The sequence below is a fragment of the Anolis sagrei genome, chromosome 7 (assembly GCF_037176765.1).
Source record: "Anolis sagrei isolate rAnoSag1 chromosome 7, rAnoSag1.mat, whole genome shotgun sequence".
Classification (NCBI taxonomy): Eukaryota; Metazoa; Chordata; class Lepidosauria; order Squamata; family Dactyloidae; genus Anolis; species Anolis sagrei.
The window spans coordinates 4,143,432-4,160,429 of record NC_090027.1 but is presented as its reverse complement, the minus strand read 5'-3'; the positions used below and the strand labels follow the sequence as shown (position 1 = coordinate 4,160,429).

General features: G+C 41.4%; 1 protein-coding gene across 2 annotated transcripts in view; it reads right to left on the bottom strand.

Annotated features, from left to right (window-relative positions):
- The window catches only part of GPAT4 (glycerol-3-phosphate acyltransferase 4), a 58,044-nt gene that overhangs the window by 9,903 nt on the left and 31,143 nt on the right, over positions 1-16,998 (bottom strand). For both annotated transcript variants that reach the window (XM_060787103.2, XM_060787104.2), the window contains exons 3-7: positions 13,426-13,495; positions 13,029-13,326; positions 9,095-9,169; positions 7,170-7,259; positions 4,566-4,659 (exon numbers count right to left, since the gene is read on the bottom strand). In XM_060787103.2, coding sequence (XP_060643086.1) covers positions 4,566-4,659; positions 7,170-7,259; positions 9,095-9,169; positions 13,029-13,326; positions 13,426-13,495 — 627 coding nt within the window. The remainder of the gene's footprint in view (positions 1-4,565; positions 4,660-7,169; positions 7,260-9,094; positions 9,170-13,028; positions 13,327-13,425; positions 13,496-16,998) is intronic.

Here is a 16,998-nt window from a genome sequence, read left to right as displayed (position 1 = left end):
ACCTCTCAGCGGCCTTCGATACCGTCGATCACGGTATCCTTCTGGGACGCCTCATGGATATGGGGCTCGGGGGCACTGCTCTGCGGTGGCTCCGATCCTTCTTTGAGGGTCGGTCTCAGAAGGTGTCGTTGGGTGACACCTGTTCGGCCCCACAACCGTTGTTGTGTGGAGTCCCACAGGGTTCAATTCTGTCCCCGATGTTATTCAACATCTACATGAAGCCGCTGGGGGAGATCATTCGGAGTTTCGGAATGAGATGTTATCTCTACGCAGATGATGTCCAAATCTGTCACTCCTTCCCACCTGTCACTAAGGAGGCTGTCCAGACTTTGAATCGGTGCTTGGCTGCTGTGTCGGACTGGATGAGAGCTAACAAATTGAAGTTGAATCCAGACAAGACAGAGGTCCTACTGGTCAGTCGTAAGGCCGAACAGGGTATAGGGTTACAGCCTGTGTTAGACGGGGTTACACTCCCCCTGAAGATGCAGGTTCGCAGCTTGGGAGTGATCCTGGATTCACCGCTGAGCCTGGAACCCCAGGTCTCAGCGGTGGCCGGGAGAGCTTTCGCACAATTAAAACTTGTGCGCCAGCTGCGCCCGTACCTTGGGAAGTCGGATCTGGCCACGGTGGTCCACGCTCTTGTCACATCCCGGCTGGATTACTGCAACGCACTCTACGTGGGGTTGCCCTTGAAGATTGCTCGGAAACTTCAACTAGTCCAACGGGAGGCAGCCAGATTGCTCACCGGAGCGGCATACAGGGAGCACACCACCCCCCTGTTATGCCAGCTCCACTGGCTGCCGATCCAATTCCGAGCACAATTCAAGGTGCTGGTTTTGACCTATAAAATCCTATACGGTTCCGGCCCAGTGTACTTGTCCGAACGGATCTCCCTCTACACACCACCTCGGAGCTTAAGATCCTCTGGGGGGGCCCTGCTCTCGACCCCGCCTTTATCGCAAGTGAGACTGGCGGGGACGAGGAGCAGGGCCTTCTCAGTGGTGGCCCCTCGCCTGTGGAACTCACTCCCCGGGGAGATTAGAACAGCGCCCTCCCTTCTCTCATTCAGGAAACAGCTGAAAACTTGGATGTGGGACCAGGCTTTCGGAAACTCTGGCAGCTAAAAAGAAGGACCATAATGAAGGGCAAATATTGTAGGAACCTATTTTAACCTATTGGACCTATGGAACGCGAAACACTGACCATGAGATTGCTTACTGTTGTGCTATGGTGCTATATATTGATGTTTTTAATCTGTTAATTATTAATTACTGTTTTTATATTTGTATGTATTTGTATAAGGGCATCGAATTGTGCCGTCTGTGTAAGCCACCCTGAGTCCCCCCTCGGGGGTGAGAAGGGCGGGGTATAAGTAGCAGAAATAAATAATAAAATAAATAAATAAATAAAGCAGCAGGAACGTGCGCAATTCATGACGACAAATAGAGGTTACAGGGAAAGGAAGGCGTTTTCCTTTGGCCCTGGGACATTTGCCAAATACATTCTTTATTAGCTGACTTTTTCAGCTATTTTTAAGGCTGAAAAAGCCACCCTCCGCTTATACAAAAGTCAAGTTTATTTATTCTTTTACTCTGTTATTATTGCTTTTATTACATTTATTATTTTACTCTATTTATTATTATTATAACATGTATTTATTTTACTATTATTATTTTTATTATTACATTTATTATTTTACTACATTATTGTTACATTTATTATTTTACTATATTTGTTATTTTTATTATTACATTTATTATTTTTCTCTATTGTTTTACTTTTATTATTACATTATTTTACTCTATTTATTATTATTATTACATTTATCAATTTACTCTATTATTATTACTACATTTACTTTATTTTGCTCTATTTATTATTATCACATTTATTATTTTACTCTATTATTTTTATTATTACATTTATTATTTTTCTCTATTGTTTTATTTTTATTATTTCATTATTTTACTATATTATTATTTTATTACATTTATTATTTTACTCTATTATTACATTAATTAATTTATTATTATTACTACATTTATTATTTTACTCTATTCTTATTATTACATTTATTTTGTTGTTCTCTATTTATTATTATATTTATTATTTTACTATAGTTAATTTTTTATTATTAAATTTATTATTTTTCTCTATTATTTTATTTTTATTATTACATTATTATACTCTATTAGTATTATTACATTTATTGTTTTACTCTATTATTATTACTACTGAAGAGTTCCCTTCACTACATTTATTATTTTACTCTACTTTTATTATTACATTTAATATTTTACTCTATTTATTATTATTACATTTATTTTATCGTTCCCTATTTATTATTATTACATTTATTTTATTTTGCTCTATTTATTATTACTTTATTATTTTACTCTATTCTTTTTATTATTACATTTATTATTTTACTATATTTAATATTTTTATTATTACATTTATTATTTTACTCTATTATTTTATTTTTATTATTACATTATTTTATTCTATTTATTATTATTATTACATTTATTATTTTACTCTATTATTACATTTATTAATTTACTCTATTATTATTACTACATTTATTATTTTACTCTATTTACTATTATTACATTTATTTTATTTTGCTCTATTTATTATTATCAGATTTATTATTTTACTCTATTATTTTTATTATTACATTTGTTATTTTACTATATTTATTATTTTTATTATTTCATTTATTATTTTACTCTATTTTTATTATTGCATTTAATATTTTACTTTATTTATTATTATTACATTTATTATTTTTCTCTATTATTTTATTTTTATTATTACATTATTTTATTCTATTTATTATTATTATTATTACATTTATTATTTTGCTCTATTATTACATATTAATTTACTCTATTATTATTACTACATTTATTATTTTACTCTATTCTTATTATTACATTTACTATTTTACTCTCTTTATTATTATTATGTATTTATTTTTGCTCTATTTATTATTATCACATTTATTCTTTTCCTCTATTATTTTTATTATTACATTTATTATTTTTCTCTATTATTATTACATTTATTTTATTGTTTTCTATTTATTATTATATTTATTTTATCTTGCTCTATTTATTATTATTACATTTATTTTATTTTGCTCTATTTATTATTATTACTTTATTATTTTACTCTATTATTTTTATTATTACCTTTATTATTTTACTATATTTATTATTTTATTATTACATTTATTATTTTTTCCATTGTTATTGGAAGGATACGTGAGCACATTTACATTGAAGAAGGTTAGAATAATGGTTTACTCAGAGCTGGACAGCCTAAGCTTAAATTACAGGGGTTTTTTTTTATAAATATTCAAAAACATTGAACCTATGGATGCCTCAATTAATGTAATTTTATTGTATCTATTTCCATTTTGAAATTGACCCGTTGCTGCTGCATTTCCCGCCCTCGGCTTAGACTCGAGTCCATATGTTTTTCCAGTTTTTTGTGGTAACATTTGGTGCCACAGCTTATATTCAGCATATTTATTTATTTATTTATTTATTTATTTATTTATTTATTTATTTGCTGCATTTGTTGACCGCTGTTCTCAGCCCTAGGGCGACTCACGGCGGTGTACAACATATTAAAAAAAAAAACAATTTACAATAAAGCAATAATCACTAATACACAATAATATAATTACACTAAATAATCCGCTCCGTCTTATCGTAGAATCATAACCAGTCTCGTAAACCATATTCCGTTCCAGTTGTCGTTACCAGTTAATGTAGCACTCAGTTAAATGCCTTCTCAAATAGCCATGTTTTTAGGCTCTTACGGAAAGACATAAGGGAGGGCGCCTGTCTGATGTCAACAGGGAGGGTGATCCACAGCCGGGGGGCCACCACCGAGAAGGCCCTCTCTCTCGTTCCCGCCAGACGTGCCTGTGAAGCAGGCGGGATTGAGAGAAGGGCCTCCCCAGACGATCTCAAGTCCCTCGTGGGCTCATAGGCCGAGATGCGGTCCGCAAGGTATTTTGGGCCGGAACCGTTTAGGGCTTTGTAGGATAACACCAGCACCTTAAATTGGGCCCGGTAGCAGATCGGTAGCCAGTGGAGCTGGAACAACAAGGGTGTTGTATGCTCCCTGCGTCCCGCTCCTGTTAGTAACATGGCTGCCGCGCGCTGGACTAGCTGAAGCTTCCGGGCCGTCTTCAAGGGCAGCCCCACGTAGAGAGCGTTGCAGTAGTCAAGACGGGATGTGACCAGAGCGTGTACCACCGTGGCCAAGTCAGACTTCCCGAGGTACGGGCGCATTTTTTTGACTTACATATTTCTTGAAGGGAGGATTCAACTAACCAATCCCAGCTGCAACCAATATTTCAGATACCTTTCACAGCCTTTAAATATTTTGATATTTATTGATTAACTTTGTTTACACCCAAGCACAACTGATGCTATCTGACATCACCAAATAGTATTTATTAAATCGGAATCTTAAAGAAAGAATGTGTGGAGAAAAAAAACGCCTAGATCCCCACCCACACAGAAGCTATGGTCCATTGTCCTCACCATCGCATAGTAGCCATCGCTGGCCAGGATTATGACATCAATCGGGGAAGTGTGGTTAGCCACGCAGATTCCTCCATTGCGGGGTCTGTTCTCCCTGAAAAAAAAAGAAAGAAAAAGCTTGAAAATGTGGCATTGGAGCCCAAAAAAGAGCATTGGGTTTAGGTTTGCCTGCACGCATAATTTTCTGGACCATCCTCCAAAACTTTGGGTGCTGTGACAAATTTGTGAACACCCTTGCAGCTCCTCCATGATGGACAGCAATGGCTCCCAAAGTGACCCATTTAAGGTGGATTCAGGTGTCAAACAAGGATGTGTTATGGCCCCAAACTTATTTTCCATCTTCATCGCTATGATACTTCATCATTTTGACGGGAAGCTTCCCACCGAAGTGGAAATCATCTCTCAGACAGATGGCAAGCTATTTAACCTCAGCAGACTAAAGGAAAGCCAAAAACCAAGCTCACAACAATATGTTATAGAACACCAGTATGCTGATGACAACGTTGTCTGTGTGCATTCAGAAGAACACGTACAAGCCACTCTAAACACCTTCGCAGAAGCATACGAGAAGCTCGACCTGTCATTGACCATGTGAGTGCTCATCCAGCAGTCACCGGCCAATCCCTCTCCAATGCCAGAAATACAACTTAATGGTGTAACGTTAGAAAATGTTGACTATTTCCGCTCCCTTAAAATAATAATAATAATAATAATAATAATAATAATAATAATAATAATGTATTGTCGAAGGCTTTCATGGCTGGAATCACTGGGTTGTTGTAGGTTTTTTCGAGCTATATGGCCATGGTCTAGAGGCATTCTCTCCTGACGTTTCGCCTGCATCTATGGCAAGCATCCTCAGAGGTAGTGAGGTCTGTTGGAAATAGGAAAATGGGTTTATATATCCGTGGAAAGACAAGGGTGGGACAAAGGACTCTTGTCTGCTGGAGATAGGTGTGAATGTTTCAACTGACAACCTTGATTAGCATTTGATAGCCTGGCAGTGCCTGGAGCAATCTTTTGAGAGGTGATTAGATGTCCCTGATTGTTTTCACTCTGCTGTTTTGCTGTTTTAATTTTAGAGTTTTTTTAAATACTGGTAGCCAGATTTTGTTCATTTTCATGGTTTCCTCCTTTCTGTTGAAGTTGTCCACATGCTTGTGTATTTCAACGGCTTCTCTGTGTAGTCTGACATGGTGGTTGTGAGAGTGGTCCAGCATTTCTGTGTTCTCAAATAATATGCTGTGTCCAGGTTGGTTCCTCAGGTGCTCTGCTATGGCTGACTTCTCTGGTTGAAGGAGTCTGCACTGCCTTTCATGTCCCTTGATTCGTGTTTGGGTGCATCATTCTCCCAAGCTCTGAGGATTATTACCTGGGAAGGAATCCCACTGGAGCATTGCAGCGCACCCAAATACCTGGGAGTCACTCTGGACCGTGCTCTGACCTACAAGAAGCACTGCCTGAACATCAAACAAAAAGTGGGCGCTAGAAACAATATCATACGAAAGCTGACTGGCACAACCTGGGGATCACAACCAGATACAGTGAAGACATCTGCCCTTGCGCTGTGCTACTCTGCTGCTGAGTATGCATGCCCAGTATGGAACACATCTCACCACGCTCAAACAGTAGATGTGGCTCTTAATGAGACATGTCGCATTATCATGGGGTGTCTGCGCCCTACACCACTGGAGAAATTACACTGCTTAGCCAGGATTGCACTACCTGACATCCGCCGGGAAGAAGCAGCCAATAGTGAAAGGACCAAGGCAGAGACATCTCCAGCTCATCCCTTGTTTGGGTATCAGCCAGCACGTCAACGACTTAAATCAAGAAATAGTTTTCTAAGATCTACAGAGACACTCGCTGGAACACCCCAGCAAGTGAGAGTCCAAAAGTGGCAGGCTCAAACCCAGAACCTCAATCAATGACTTTTTTTGTCGTGTCAGGAGTGACTCCTGGTGTGAGAGAATTGGCCGTCTGCAAGGACGTTGCCCAGGGGACGCCTGGATGATTTGATGTTTTTATCATCTTTGTGGGAGGCTTCTCTCATGTCCTCGCATGAGGAGCTGGAGCTGATAGAGGGAGCTTATGCGCCTCTCTCCGGATTCGAACCTGCGACCTGTCGGTCTTCAGTCCTACCGGCACAGGGGTTTAACCCACTGCGTCACCGGGGGTTCCAATGGCTGATATCAAATGAGAGACTCCCCCCTGGACACACAGAAGACAGGGCGACTTGTAAGGCACTGAACAGACTGCGCTCTGGCATCACGAGATGCAGAGTCAACCTTCAGAAATGGACCACAAAGTGGAATCCACGACATGCGAGTGTGGAGAAGAGCAAACCACTGACCACCTGCTGCAATGCACCCTGAGCCCTGCCACATGCACAAGGGAGGACCTTCTTGCGGCAACACCAGAGGCACTCCAAGGGGACAAATACTGGTCAAAGGACATTTAATCAACTACCAGGTTTGCAAACTTTGTGTTTTGTCTGTCTGTTTGTTTGTTTTGTTAAAAATGTAATACAAATGCCTGGTTGCTCCTGACACGATAAATAAATAAAATAATCTTCCAGGAGCCATCCCGTAAACCCCTCCTTACCGGTGGTGGTAAGTGATGATGGCTGTAAGGGCTCGCACACAAATCCGGTAACACATCAGGTGCACGTGCTTGCTCAGGAACTCCTTGCACCTAAAGGGACAAAACAAATCCCTTGCTAAAACAAAGGTGTAGCCAGCACAGACCTGAAAGCCTCCCGGGAGTCATAATGCATAGCTTGAGACTCCTCTTTATCATAAGTATTGCTAATCCAAAGAAGTGGGAGAGAACTCTCAACATTCTTTAGTGCCACCTTCTGGAAGCTGCTCATACGACAGCTGGCTTTCAAAACCCCTCTGCTTCGATTCTCTAACGCAGTGTTTCTCAACCTGGGGGTCACGGCCCCTGGGGGGGTCGTGAGGTGGTGCCAAAGGGGTCACCAAAGACCATCGAAAACACAGTCTTTTCTCTTGGTCATGAAGGTTCTGTGTGGGAAGTTTGGCCCAATTCTATCATTGATGGGATTCATAATGATCTTTGATTGTAGGTGAACTATAAATCCCAGCAACTACAACACCCAAACATCAAGGTTTATTTCCCCCAAAACTCCATCACTGTCCACATGTGGTCATTATTTATTTATTTATTTATTTCGGGTACTTTTACCCCGCCCTTCTCAACCCCCGAAGGAGGACTCAGGGCGGCTTACAAAAAAGGCACAATTCGATGCCTGTACAACTTACACATAATATACAAAAACGTAGTTAAAAACAGTTATCACAGTTAAAACAATCAAACAACCAGTACATAACACATCATATAAAACATCATATAAAACCATTCTCATAATCAGCGTTTCGTTTTCCAGAGTTCCATAGATCTAATCCATTAATCATTTCCTAGTCATCATCAAAGTTCTCTCTTTATCTGCCCGATTGTCCGAATGCCTGGTCCCAAATCCATGTTTTTTCAGTTTTTTCCTGAAGGAAAGGAGCGATGTTGCAGATCTAATTTCCCCAGGGAGTGAATTCCACAGGTGAGGGGCCACCACCAAGAAGGCCCTGCTCCTCGTCCCCGCCAACCTCATTTGTGATAGAGGCAGGGTCAAGAGCAGGGCCTCCCCAGAGGATCTTGGGCTCCGGGGTGGGACGTAGAGGGAGATCCGTTCAGACAGATACACTGGGCCGGAACTGTATAGGGTTTGTAGGTCAAAACCAGCACTTTGAATTGCTTGGAACTGGATCGGCAGCCAGTGGAGCTGACACAACAGGGGGGTGGTATGCTCCCTGTATGACGCCCCGGTGAGCAGTCTGGCTGCCTTACGCTGGACTAGTTGGAGTTTCTGAGCAGTCTTCAAAGGCAACCCCACGTAGAGTGCGTTGCAGTAATCTAATCGGGATGTAACAAGAGCGTGGACCACCGTGGCCAGATCCGACTGAGTTTCCATGCCAAGTTTGGTCCAGATCTATCATTGCTTGAGTCCACAGTGCTGTCTGGATGTAAGTGAACTAATAATAATAATACTACTACTAATAATAAAAATATTTTTGTACCCCGCTACCATCTCCCCAAGAGACTCGGTGCGGCTTACATGAGGCTTACATGAGGGCAAGCCCAAAGTACATCATCAGGGTGAGAAGGGCGGGGTATAAGCGACCGTAATAAATAATAAATAAATGATGTGGTAGTCGTAGTTTTTTGTAGGTAGTCAGCCTCTCCCCTCCTAAAATCCCAGTTGCGAGACTGGTTGCTCTCGTTGTTGCATGGTTTCGAGGCAATGGTGTATTAATGCTGAGGCCGCAGACCATATTTTTGTTCTTGCGAACCACTGGTGGTGCCCGGACCACAGGTTGGGAACCAATGAATTAGAGAGATCAAGACAGAAGCAAGGACCTCACGAAATCCCAACTCCTGAAATCAATTTTGAGTCTTTCCAACATCCACTCACAGACAGTGATCTTCCCAGTGATACATGGCTGAGAACTCACCTTCCATTGGGCAAGTAGCCCACCATGGTTGTGCCTGTCACCAAGAGGCTAATGCCAGTGAAAGCCAGGGCTACCCTGCACAAAGAAAGAAAGAAAGAAAGAAAGAAAGGAGAGAGGGGGTTGAAGCCCAATCTGAAGAGGACCAATCAAGAATGGGCAAGCTTATGGAGTATGATATTACTAAAAAATATGTCTATAAGAATTCAGGAAAATTACTATAAAACAATATGGTATCTGTTGATGTGTTATGTAGATTTCAAAGTATGTATATATGTATGTTTAAAATATAATGCTATGTGCCAAGAGTATTCCTGTGTGGAAAGAGTTAACTGAATCATGAAGGGAATCAGCATTCCTAGAGAGGTCATAAATCTTAGTGCAGAGAGCAATGGACGCAACATAGTGCGTAGTACGTCATACATCACTCTGGAATGCAGGAGGTGTGGACTAATGCTGGTAGCAGCGTGTTCTATGTTTGCGGTGTAGCTGCTGAATGGAGAGGAATAATAATAATAATAATAATAATAATAATAATAATAATAATAATATACTTTGTTTATAACCCGCTACCATCTCCCCAAAGGGGACTCGGTGCGGCTAACATGAGGCCAAGCCCAAAATAATACAACATAATAAACACACAGTAACAAAATACATCATAACAAAATATAAAATAACAAAATCAACAATATAAAACAGCATATTAAAACCAGACACAGAGGGCGGGCCAAATGTGTGAGGTAAAATGTTAAAAAAGTTAAAACCCTGGGTGAGATAGGGATAAAAATTAGGGCTGGGCGGTTTCGTTAATTCGTAATTCGTTAATAATTCGTTAATTTTTTTAATTACAAAACGATAACGAACCATTCTGGAGCAATTTTTAAAAAAAACGAATTTTTAAATACGTTTGTAAATGCTTCGTATTTCGTTACTGTATTCATTTCGTTATTGTTTTGAGGTCGTTTCGTTATTATTTCCGAATGTCTGGGGCAAGTTTTATGGTTGTTTTTTGTTTAATTAGTGAAAAGAAATTATAATATCACACCAACAGTCAACAACAAAGGGAGAGGGAAGCTTCAGAAGTTTTTGGAGGTTTTTTAGCGTATTTCGCGGTCGCGTCCGCCATTAACGAATCAATTCGTTATTGTTTCGGAAATCGATTCATTAATGTTTTGTATTTTTTTTTCACATTTACGAAATTTCGTAAATATCGAACTTTTTAAAAGGAAAATTTTGTAATTATTTTAAATAACAAAACGCAAAAACCCCCAAAAAACGAATTGATTTTAGAAACAAATTTTTCCGTTGTTACCCAGGCCTAATAAAAATGCATTTGTAGGAAAGGAGCTCAACAGGGAGGAACCGTGGGATTTAGCCATTTTAGGGTGGGGGGGAGCAGTTTTACGATGTGCTTAGCTTTTAATGTAAATAGATGTACAATAAATTAGTTTATAGCCGAAAGGAGACTGTGATCGATGTGTTTCCTTGCCTTGCTGTGCGGAGATGCACCTGACAGTATCTAACACCCATTAGATTAAATCAGGTTGATAAAAAAATACTCAAATCAGTGTTGGAGAGGCTGTCAAAAAATAGGGACGTACCTTCATATGTGGTGGCCATGTAAAACTATACAAACATTTTGAGAAAGCAAATTTAAAGAAATAAAAGCAATAATTAAAAAAATATAGATTAAGATTGCACCAAAATTAGCATTATTACTTATTATTTCAATGGGGAAGCTCTGGTTCTGTCTGCCACTGTTCAAAGCCTTGGGGTTGTGTTGGACTCATCGCTGACGATGGAGGCCCAGATCACTGCCATAAGTTAGCAGGCCTTTTTTCATCTTCGCCAGGCAAGGAAATTGGCATCCGACCTTTCAGTAGAAGCATTGGCAACAGTAATCCACGCAACAGTTACCACTAGGTTGGACTATTGCAACGCTTTATATGCCGGCCTTCCAAGGTCAACAACTCAGAAGATTCGGATGGTCCAAAATGCGGTGGCCAGGCTGCTAGTGGGATCATCTATAAGATCCCATGCAACAACTGCATTGGCTACCAATAGAACATCGGATCTCCTAGAAGATACTGATCCTGACATTTAGAGCTCAAAATGGCCAAGGACCTTTGTATCTTAAGGACCACCTCATTCCTTTTCTCCATCAGTGGTCATCTCGATCCACCCAGGAAGATCTCCTCTACATACCGGGCCCTAGGGAGGGAGGTACACCTGGAAGCTACAAGGCATCGCAGAGCTTTTTCGATCTACGCTCCAATTCTGTGGAACTCATTGCCTCCATACATTAGAGCAATGTCAGAGTTGCCACCTTTTGTAAAGGCGTCAAGACTGTTTCGTTGTGCATTTAAGTAAAGTGATCAGATCTAATTTGTCAAATAGTCACTGTTGAATGTTTTTATATTGTGTAAATGCTATTTTAAATTGTAAGTCGCTCGGAGCACCTTGGTGGAGAGCGACTAATTAAGAAATAAAGTGAAGTGAAGTGAAGAATACAATTCCATTACAAGGGGAGAAAGAATTGGTTTCTAATTTGATAACAGCAGCTAAACTGCTAATAGCAAAAAACCGGAAAGAAAAAAAAGAAATTCAATTAGAATAATGGTATAGGGAAATTTGGAATATAGCTATTAACAATAGGCTAACTTGCAATATTAAAATTAAAAAGGAAATATGTAAACAAACAGACTTTTGGAAAATATGGGGAAAATTTATTGAATATATTTTTAATGAGAGAAAGGGATACAAGCCAGCAAGAGAAACAATGACATTTTGGAATTGTGAAACAACTTAAGTGGGTTGGTCCTGGTAAAGGGGCCACAAACTAAAGGGAAGGGGGGGGGAACGGTATAATAATAATAATTATAAAGAAATAAAACATGTATAAGTAGATAAAAGGTGTGTGATAAGAGTTATACGTAGTGTAAGTTGTAATGGAAATTTAAAAATAATGATAAGAAATATGCTTTAAAATGTTTTTGATGTTTTTCTTTTACTGTTAGATTGTATATAATATGACATACTCTTTTGTCTAAGATATTGTAAAAAGAAGGGGAAATGGATGCTTATACATTTTGACAATTCTGACGAGGCTCTGGCAACTGTCATCCATGCCACGGTCACATCGAGGCTGGACTATTGCAACGCCCTGTATGTGGGCCGATGTCTACGACCCGAAAGCTTCGTATTGTTCAGAATGCGGCAGCCAGGTTACTCACAAGAACGCCCATGAAATAATGCCACAGAACACCAGTGCTGCAACATTGACATTGGCTTCCAACTGAGTACCGTGGCCTGTATCAGATACTAGTTCTGACCTTTAAAACTCTTGACGGCCAGGGTCCATCGTACCTTAGGGACCGCCTCTCCTTCTCCCATCATCGGAGGTCGCAACGACCAGCCCAACGTGACTTACTCCATATACCGGGTCCTAGAGAAGTGCGCTTGGAAAGGACCAGGCGCAGGTGGGCTTTCTCTATTTCTGCCCCTGCCTTATTGTGGGATTCCTTGCCGCCCTACATGAGAGCCATGCGTGACTGAGGGCCTTTTACTCTCGCACTTAAGACCTGGCTTTTTACTAGAGCATTCGATCTCTGTTGATTTTTAATTTTTGTATGTATGTATTTTATCTTTCGTAATTTAGCTGTAAATCGCCTGGAGCATTCTCGGATGGAGGGCGATTAATAAGTTATTAAATTATGATGATGATTTTGTTTGACAAATTTATAAATAAAAATATTTTTTTTAAAGGAATCTTTCCTTGGGCTGGACCATGATATGATTGTAAACACACACACACACACACACACACACCGTACTGACTTTACCACCAAGTTTTCACGCCAAGAAGCATACAACAGAAAACACCGGAAATGCCAGACCTGATCTTCCCACTGCCCAATCCAAAGCTAGACCTTACCTGAGTGGCAGCAAGATGCAGTAGCGGATCAAGACACCCAGACCCCACAAGACTGTGAGGCGCAAGCTGATGTAGTGGAAATTATAGTTGGTTCTGCTCAACAGGTTCCAAGATTCCAACTCTTCGGCCGAGAAGCGCTTGGTCACCTCGTCATCCATAATGGTCTCAATGCCCTTGCGGCAGAAATAGAAGATATCGGAGAGCTCAAACTCCGGCGTGTCCAAGGCCTTGTTGCTCCCGCTGCGCCTGATCTCCTTGATTTCCTCCTCCAGCGAAGTGGGCTCCTTTGCAATGATGCCTGCAAAAAGATAGGATACTTTCCCAGTCACGCAGGGAAAGATAGTGAGGCCCTCACCCCAACCCGTCCCTCCCCCATAAGGTCAAAATAGCCTCCTACCATTGACATAGGGTTTATAAAGCAGGTGGTTCTTCTCTTTGGCACCACGCTCGATCCTCAGCGTTGCCCACTGGAAGACAAGGAGAGGCGGTTTAGGATTCACAATTATATAGAATCATAGAATCATAGAATCAAAGAGTTGGAAGAGACCTCAAGGGCCATCCAGTCCAACCCCCTGCCAAGAAGCAGGAATATTGCATTCAAAGCACCCCTGACAAATGGCCATCCAGCCTCTGCTTAAAAGCTTCCAAAGAAGGAGCCTCCACCACACTCCGGGGCAGAGAGTTCCACTGCTGAACGGCTCTCACAGTCAGGAAGTTCTTCCTAATGTTCAGATGGAATCTCCTCTCTTGTAGTTTGAAGCCATTGTTCCGCGTCCTAGTCTCCAAGGAAGCAGAAAACAAGCTTGCTCCCTCCTCCTCCCTGTGGCTTCCTCTCACATATTTATACATGGCTATCATATCTCCTCTCAGCCTTCTCTTCTTCAGGCTAAACATGCCCAGTTCCCTAAGCCGCTCCTCATAGGGCTTGTTCTCCAGACCCTTGATCATTTTAGTCGCCCTCCTCTGGACACATTCAAGCTTGTCAATATCTCTCTGCTGACACGGAATTCGTGGCTGGGAGATGGGACGGCTGGCCATGGGTGAGACGGCTCCTTAAAGACTGGATTAAGTTCCTCCCATCAAAGCTGACTTGGGCTCCGAGAAATCCAAGTTGCAGCGATAAGTGGGGATTGGTCACTTGTTTCATGTGTTGAAGCTGTTTGCAATTTATAATGTAGATTTCTATGTATGTATGTATGTATGTTTAAAATGCTGTAGCTATGTGACAAGCGTAATGTATTCCTGTGTGGAAAGAGTTAACTGAACCATGGAGGGATATGCAGGAAGAATTTTCATCCACCGGACCAAATTGAGCAAAATTACCCAATATGCCCAAATTTGAATGGGCAGTAAACAAGGAATGATCAGGAATTATGTGCAATTTAGATTTGACATTTGAAACCGCCTTGGACCATTATTTCCAGATTATGAGATTTTGACCTTTATATTAATGTTTTTAACACCACATTTCATTGTCTAAATGTTGTTACACTTTTATAATCTAATTCAGTGATTCTCAACATTGCTAATGCCGCAACCCCTTAACGAGTTCCCACCAGAAAATTGTTTTCATTGCTACTTCATAACTGTAATTTTACTACTGTCATGAATGTATTTTCATTCACTGCACCACATTTGACACAAATACCCAATATGCCCAAATTTGAGTATTGGTGGGGTTGGGGGGGTAGGGATTTTGTCATTTGGGAGTTGTAGTTGCTGGGATTTATAGTTCACCTACAACCAAAGAGCATTCTGAACTCCACCAAAAATGGAATTGAACCAAACTTGATACACAGAACCCCCATGACTAACTGAAAATACTGGAAGGATTTGGTGGGCACTGATCTTGAGTTTTGGAGTTGTAGTTCACCGACATCCATAGAGCACTGTGGACTCAAACAATGATAGATCTGGACCGAACTTGGCACGGATACTCAATATCCCCAAATGTGAACACTGGTGCAGTTTGGGGAAAATAGATCTTGAAATTTGGGAGTTTTAGTTCCTGGGATGTATAGTTCACCTACAACCAAAGAGCATTCTGAATTCCACCAACGATTGAATTGAACCAAACTTGGCACACAGAACAGCCATGACCAACAGAAAATACTGTGTTTTCTGATGGTCTTTGGTGACCCCTCTGACACCCCCTCGTGATCCCCCCCCCCCCGGGGTCTCAACCTCTAGGTTGAGAAACACTGATCTAATTATATGTTATGGTTCCCGTTAGGTGATATATATATATATGTGTGTGTGTGTGTGTGTGTGTGTGTTGTTCATTCGTCCAGTCGTTTCCGACTCTTCGTGACCTCATAGACCAGCTCACGCCAGAGCTCCCTGTTGGCCGTCACCATTCCCAGCTCCTTCAAGGTCATATATTTGATACGGTTGATCACAATCTACTACTCCACCGCCTAGTCATGACTGGGGTGAGGGGGATACCCCTTAAGTGGGTGTCCTGCTTCCTCCAGAATTGGGGACAGTGTGTGGTGAGGGGAGGGATGGTTTCCGAGAGGTCTCCGCTAGTATGCAGGGTCCCACAGGGAGCCATTCTCTCTCCTCTGTTATTTAACATCTATATGCGACTGCTTGCCCAACTGGTGCAAAGCTTTGGGCTTGAGTGCCACCAGTACGCTGATGACACTCAGCTCATTCTGGGGATGGAGAGCTGGCTGGACTCCGTACCCGAAAATATCCATCAGTGCCTTGAGGCCGTTACTGGGTGGTTGCGTGCCAGCAGTTTGAGAGTGAATCCAGCGAAGACGGAGATCCTTTGGCTGGGCCGTCCGGGTGGGAGGGAGATCCAGCTGCCTACCCTGGATGGCGAGACACTACGTCCGTCACATTCTGTAAAAAGCCTTGGGGTCTTATTGGACCCGCTGCTCACAATGGAGGTCCAGGTCTCTGCTGTGAGCAGATCTGCGTTTTTCCACCTACATCAGGCTAGGCGACTGGCTCCCTTCCTATCTAGGAACGACCTGGCTATGGTGATCCAGGCGACGGTCATCTCGAGGCTTGACTACTGTAACGCCCTCTACATTGGCCTTCCTTTGTCAGTGATCCGGAAACTGAAGCTGGTGCAAAATGTGGTGGCTCGTCTTCTCACCAGGGTGCCGGCGAGGTGTCGTATCACCCCAATTCTACAACAGCTGCACTGGCTACCAATTGAGTACCGGATCACTTTCAAGGTGCTGATACTAACCTTTAAGGCCTTATATGGTCTGTGGCCGGCGTACCTGAGGGCCCGCTTAACCCCCTACCAACCCGAGATTACTCCGGTCTGAACACCAAAATTTGCTTACCGTCCCTAACATTCAGACCTATCATTTGTCATCTACTAGGCAGAGAGCCTTCTCGGTCGTAGCCCCTTATTTATGGAATGCCTTGCCGGTTGAAACTCGAACCATCCGAGACCTACTTGCTTTTCGGAAAGCCTGTAAAACTTTTCTCTTCCGGCAAGCTTTTTGATGGGTGAACAACCCGGGCTATGTCTGTCCTCGCTGCCTATTGTTATTGTTATGGTTATTTTTAAAGCTAATTGTATTGTTTTAATCTGTTTCTGTAAACCACTCCGAGCCAAATTGGGAGTAGCGGTATACAAGTTCAATAAATAAATAAATATGAGGCATTCAATTTGGCTATAAACATGCTGGAAACCACTTTGAGTCCTCCCCTGGGGTGAGAAAAGTGGTATACAAGAGAAATAAATAAACCCATAAATAAATGTTATGTTTGGGACTAGAATGTCCAGAATGCCCCAAGCAGGTAATCATACTGATTAAAAACATGCCTCCTTTTCTGAAACTGGTGGCCAAGGGGGTGGTGCTTCCATGCCTAATGAATCTCTGGATAAGTGTTGTTTCTCTACTGGTTCTGTTAAAGCAAACAAACCTTGATAGTAATCCTCCCAATCCCTGAACAGATAAAATCCCAACTACCGACCTCCTGGATTACACAACTGACAAAT